This window comes from Monodon monoceros, unplaced genomic scaffold (genome assembly GCF_005190385.1).
Source record: "Monodon monoceros isolate NGI ecotype Baffin Bay Population unplaced genomic scaffold, NGI_Narwhal_1 Super_Scaffold_18, whole genome shotgun sequence".
In the NCBI taxonomy this organism is placed as follows: domain Eukaryota; kingdom Metazoa; phylum Chordata; class Mammalia; order Artiodactyla; family Monodontidae; genus Monodon; species Monodon monoceros.
Window position 1 is genome coordinate 85,889,528 of NW_021703774.1, and position 6,000 is coordinate 85,895,527.

The 6,000-nt window shown below is 42.5% G+C and overlaps 1 protein-coding gene across 1 annotated transcript in view; it reads left to right on the top strand.

The window, feature by feature from the left end:
• AKNAD1 (AKNA domain containing 1) overlaps positions 1-5,560 on the top strand; it is a 28,744-nt gene extending 23,184 nt beyond the window's left edge. The window contains 3 exon segments of the mRNA XM_029231161.1: positions 2,146-2,243; positions 5,191-5,313; positions 5,409-5,560. Of these exon segments, the coding sequence (XP_029086994.1) occupies positions 2,146-2,243; positions 5,191-5,313; positions 5,409-5,560 (373 nt within the window).
• Positions 5,561-6,000: the final 440 nt, after the last annotated feature.

The window sequence follows — 6,000 nt, forward strand, 5'->3', positions numbered from 1 at the left end:
TCAGTCAGCAAGAGGTGCCTCCTCCAAGCTTGAGAGGCACTGTGGACTGGAGCCAAAGCTTGGCTAATTGACCTTAGGAAGGTGGAGAGGCAAGGAGGGAGGGGCTGTTTAGCCACCACTATTACCTGAACATAATGGATTCTAATAGAGGCAGATGACAAGGTCTGAAAGACTGAAGTTTCCTGTTGGAAAGCATGCCAGCACGGAATGGCACTTGTCATAAGGGTCCTATTGAGTTTCCGCCCTCTAAAAAAAGAAACAGCATGGTTTTGTGGTTAAATATCTGTGTGTCATCTGGTGTGGACCATTATTTTAAACCAACGTGTCCATCATCAGCTTTGACTCTCCTTTCAATACAAAGGTCACAAATGATGCCAAATCCCTGAGTCATCCCAGACCCACTATTTTTTTTTATTGAATTAAAACCTATGTTTTGACTTTTTTTTTTAGGTTTTAGTAAGTATAATAAAAATAGTTTGACATTAAAAAAACGTTTTGATTAAGCTTTCAAGGTACTAAAGATTTCTCTTCCAAATTCGTAGTCTAGACCTCACAGAACTACTAAAGTAGCAAGACAGGGACTGGTGTTCTAGACTACATTTTCTCTTTTATAATGAACAAGATGGAAGGCAAAACACAACCAAGTGTAAAATCAGATCTAACAGTAAATCAGCTGCTGGGGTGTGATGTGGCGATATGCATGATTTATAAATTGAAATCTTGGTAAACTATATCATCCCTGAGGAATTAATTGAACAGAGGGCTATATATACTCTTTACTCTTTTAGAAGATTAGCTCTCTCTCAGATGGGATGTGTGCTTTATTTAGCCTACTGATGTACGTACTGTTTGAAGGATATTTATATATATGCAGATAAATAACATATATACTACGTGTAAAATGCTTATCCCTTTATGTCTGATGCAGAATTTTGGATTTAAGAGTACACTTCAGCTACTTGGTCTTGTTGAAAAACTGTCTTCTCAAGTAGAACCACCCTTAACTGTTTTTGGCAAGAAGATTTTAGTGCACAAAGAAGTTTAAAAGAGGCAGAAAAAGAAAGTCATGTGTTGGACTAAACTCACTTGAGTGCCATCCAAGTTTTCCACTTTGGAGAGCAGATGTTCAAATGCCCCAGAGGAGGAGGGTGGAGACAGAAAATGAGGTGTGAGAAAATATGTGACTCATGAGGAGAGCATATTTTTCCAAGAAGAGGGAAAGGGCCTGGCTTCTCAGCCCCCAGCCTCACAAACTCCAAGAACGGCACCTCTCTCCACCAGCAGCAGGCCCAGGCACAGTGGGACATGCACACATTTGCAAGCAAGGCCTGAGGCTCAAACTCCATCCCCGGGAATCAGTCTCATTCCTGACTCACTGGCTACATCCAGGACATCTTGGGCTACATCCAGGACGTCTTGGGCACGGTGCCCTCCAGGCTAAGAATGAGCAGCGTTCCCTAGGGGCTGTTATAGTATTCCAGGGGCTGAGCTAGAGCTTTCTTAAGAATTGCTATCAACTAAAATTCCTTTAGAGGAGTTAGAATTTCTGTGAAGGAGGGAGACAGAAGCTACAGACAAGTTGGAGGAAGTGTCCCGGTAAATGACAATCGAAGGGCATCTTTCTGATGCCCCCTGGTGGCCTTGCACAGCTAAAATTAACCCCACATGCTCTCATAGCCTTTAGCCCCGTAGACACTGGACAAAATCCACCTTGCTGGAATTTTCGGATCGCTCAGCTTGTGCTTATGGATTCAAAGCCACGTGATCTGGTATTGACATGTAGTACAGCTTCTTCCCCTGATAAGAACTGATTTTGAGACAATGAATTAAACTCCAAATTTTATAATTCCATACTTCAAATTTCTATATTGTTTATGTGTATCATGACTAGATGTTATCCTCAGGGAAACAAAACAGATTTACTTTTAATGTTTGGTATGCACGTTCTTTTCAGGCCAAATTGTGCTGGGTGCACTTTCTCATGGGGAAGCTCTCAAACAGGCAGGCAGAGGGATAGCTGTGTTGAGGATGACATGCATCCTCCATCATTCCAGGCTCTGACATAAGAAATTTCACATTTCAGTTTTACCAGACCTCTCACTATCGCTATTAGCAGTATACTAAAAGTTTATGCACCTTTTCTAGGAGGCAAAAAATGGAGAAAAAAGGCCACAGAGGAATCAACCGTGGAAGGTTTCCTGTTGCCATTCAAGACAAGGCACGGCACCCAGACTCAGTTCTCGGTAAGTTGAGGGGTCTGGGGCCAGTCGTCATGATCCCTCTCCTTGGGGTCCGCTCACTGCCAGCAGACCATGTGCCACGTCAAATAGCTTTACTTAGACTAGGGTGTTGCACGTTGGTTATTATTATTATTGTTGCAAAATGTAAAGAATAATGAATTGATTCAAATGAGATGTGGTCAAGCAGGGTGAAAGTGCCCACACCTATCTCTGCCTGGAGTCACAGGGCTCCGTGACTCAGTCACGAGGCGGCCTCAGTTCTGCGTGGCAGCCCCCCAGCATGACCCATAATCTGCACCTTGGGAGCTCCCCCGCCACGGGACAGTTGCTGCTGACTTGTCCATACACATTTCATAGGAGCAAAGAAAGTTAGTGGGGAGCAGACCCAGAGAGCACCAGTGCATGGAATCCAATGAGTTTTAGTCATAGGGGCCCTTCTCCAAAGATAATTTAAGCAGAAAAACATCCCCTGGCAGGACTGCCCTGGGTGAGGAAGAGGTGGAGTTGAGGCCTGCTGGCTTAGGTAGCTCCTGAGAAGAAAATCAGCGGCCGAGCCTAATCTACCCAGTTTATACAGCAGGAAGCTGGGGGCCAGAGAGCTAACCAGGCTTGCTTTTTCCTTCAACTCAGTATTCTTCCTGTTATGTCACATTTGGTTCTATTTCTTCTCTGTAGATGACACATTTTCTAATAATAATAGTAGGTTTAATCGATCGAACACTTACTGTATACCAGACACCAGAACAGAGTAGAGATTTTCAAAGTGTGGTCAGAGGGCCCCCGGGGGGCCGGGAGGTCCTCTCTTTTCTGTGCAAGAACAATATTTCAACAGACTGAATGGAGATACAGCTATAAAGTCCAGCTGCCTTCTGTTAAGCTAGATGTTTTAGAAATTTGCCAAAACGTAAAACACTGCCATTTTACTCACTGATTTTTTTTCAAAAATAGCTATTTTTCATAAAAAATGTTATTTTGTGAACATGAAGTGATTATTACTGTTTTTAAATGACAAAGTATTTTTTAAATGCTTCAGTTTAAAATTCTAAAAAAAAAAAAAGCTTTGAGACTGCCCATTTAGTCTTAGGAAAATCTGAATGATTCTACACAGCAAAAATGACTTGAAATTTATAAACACCTCTCTACCAAGCCACATTCAGTTGACTGAATGTTGTATGCCAGCTCTTCTCCAATGCAAGGGGAGGGTGGATTTTTACTACAGGTATAACAAATTTCATATATGATAAAAACTATAATAAGCAAAAGCTCTTTAGGGTTCTCAATTTTAAGAGTGTAAGTAAGAGTGTTCTGAAATTAAAGAACTGAGAACGGTTGACATATAGTGTACATCACTTGACTATCATAATACCCCTGTAAGGTAGGAATTATTATCTTTATTTTATAGATAAGTAAATGGAGGCTTGGAGAAATTAAGTGACTTGCCAGGGTCAAAGAGCCTGGTGTGTTATTTATTGCTGTGTAATGATGTATCCCAAACCTTAATGGCTCAAAACGACAAACATTTGCTATCTCATAGTTTCTGCAGGTCAGGAATTTGGGAGCCATTTAGCTGGGTGGTTCAGGTTCAATGTCTCTCATGAAGCTGCAGTCAAGATGTTGGACAATACTGCCATCATCTGAAGGCTTGACTAGGGCTAGAGAATCTGCTTCCAAGATTGTTCACACACATGGCCACTGGCAGGAGGTCTCAGTTCCTCACCATGTGGACCAAAAGGCTGCTTGAGTGTCATTAAGACAGGGCAGCCAGCTTCCCCCAGGCAAGTGATCCAAGAGGAAGACTGAGATGGAAGTTTCAATGTCTCTTATGACCTAATTTTGGAAGTTATACACCATTGTTACCACTTTATTCTATTTGTTAGAAGCAAGTCACTAAATTGTGAGTTGTCACAATCAAGGAGAGAGGAATTAGGCTCTATCCTTTGAAAAGCATGTTAAAGAATTTGTGGACATACTGTCAACCAACATAGCCAATAAGTGGCAGAGCCAGGCTGCAAATCAGGCCTATCTGAACCCATGTCCTTTCTCCTGTACAACACAACCTTCCCAGGGTGTAGCTCCTTCTTCCTCTATTTGTAATTTCCTTGACTTCTGGATTAGAAGGCATTCAATGACCATTGACTGAGATTTGGGAAAGAAAACATCCTTCCTAGAGCTCATTCCATTTGTGATTTACACTTTGGAAGCTAATGTTACAAATGAGTGTAATCATGAGTGCAGCAAGGCAGGTAGCATTGGCAGAAGCTTTGTCCCCAAGCCTCGTCTCTCCTGGAGCTAAGACGTTGCTTGGACACCCAAGTGTGATGTGCTCACCTGCCGGGCCCACGCTCCCACACTCTGGCCTAACCTGGAGAACTCCACTGCCCACAGCCTACCGAATAAGACTCAGACCTGCACCGGACACAACATGCTCTCTACTGCTAGCCTCTCTGTGGTACTGATGAGGGCAAAGCTATGATTCAAGTTCCCATATGGACCTACGAACGTGATGTGAGGAAAACCATCTTTCCAATTGCCTGGATGACAAAACACAAGCTCTTGGCCACCGCAGGGTCTAAGAAGAGAATGTGGATGTATCAGGGCTAATCTGGAAAAATAACTACAAATGCAAGATCGTCTGATAATTCAATGGACGAAATTCTCACAGATCCATCCATTCAGCGGACCTTTACTAAACACCTACATGTGCTAGGCAAATCTTAAGACTTTCCTATCAGAACTGTTATCTATCAAAACATCTCTCAGTTGTCATAAGGGGAGTCCAAATGTCACCCCTAGGATGGCAACCCCCCTTGGTAAATTTCCCCTTGGGGAAATTGAACACTCTGGGGCCTAATGCATACCTTGCACGATCAGAGCTCTACTCTCCAGAGCATATTTTAGGACTATAATAAAAAAACCTCACACTTCCTTTGTGTAACTTGGGCTTTTTCAGGTTCTGATACAGGACTCAGCTGCTATTCTGCTTCTGGGACTGGACTGCAGAGTAATAAATGTGAGAACTGCAGCACTAAGATTCATAACTCCCAGAGAGTCTGCGGTAAAGCATTATCTAAAGGTGAGAGTGACTGGGCCGCCTCAGAAAACAAGGCATAAATGGGGGCAGCTGTTGCTCCCAGGCAATGAGTTGTATTTTTAATCTTTTCTTTTTAGAATTTCATTACATATTCAACACCCCGGGACAGAATTTCTTTAATCACAGCAAAAGAAGTGCCTTTGCCCAGCTCCGCTATTTAAATGAAAATAAAAATTCTTCACCTTGTAAGTACATCTCCTGCAAGATCCCATCTTTGTACACAACCTAATCTCCCTGCATGGGAGACCCACATCATACCAGCCACTGCTTCCATATGGGGAGCCCCTGTCCTGTTTAGTCTGCCGCCAGGTCTCTAGCACTCATCTGACACTTGCACATCCAGTCCGACACCTGGATGGCAAGAGGCTGGGCTGGGACTGGGAGATACGCAATCCTAGCAATAAAGGACTTTGAAAGTTACTAAGTGCTATACCAGTGTAAGTTGGTAACAAGTCATAAATATTTGCTGAACAAGTAACTGACTGAATAACTGCCACTATTGCTATTATTCAGAAGGGGCAAAAGCTTTAGATCTATCCCCACTAAAATTCAGCACATAAATAGACTATTTTACACTCCTTAAACATCATATTGCTAATTTCAATGCAAAATTTTGCTGCCTTTGGAATTAAGTAAAATCCCACAAACATTTATTTATAAAGATGAATA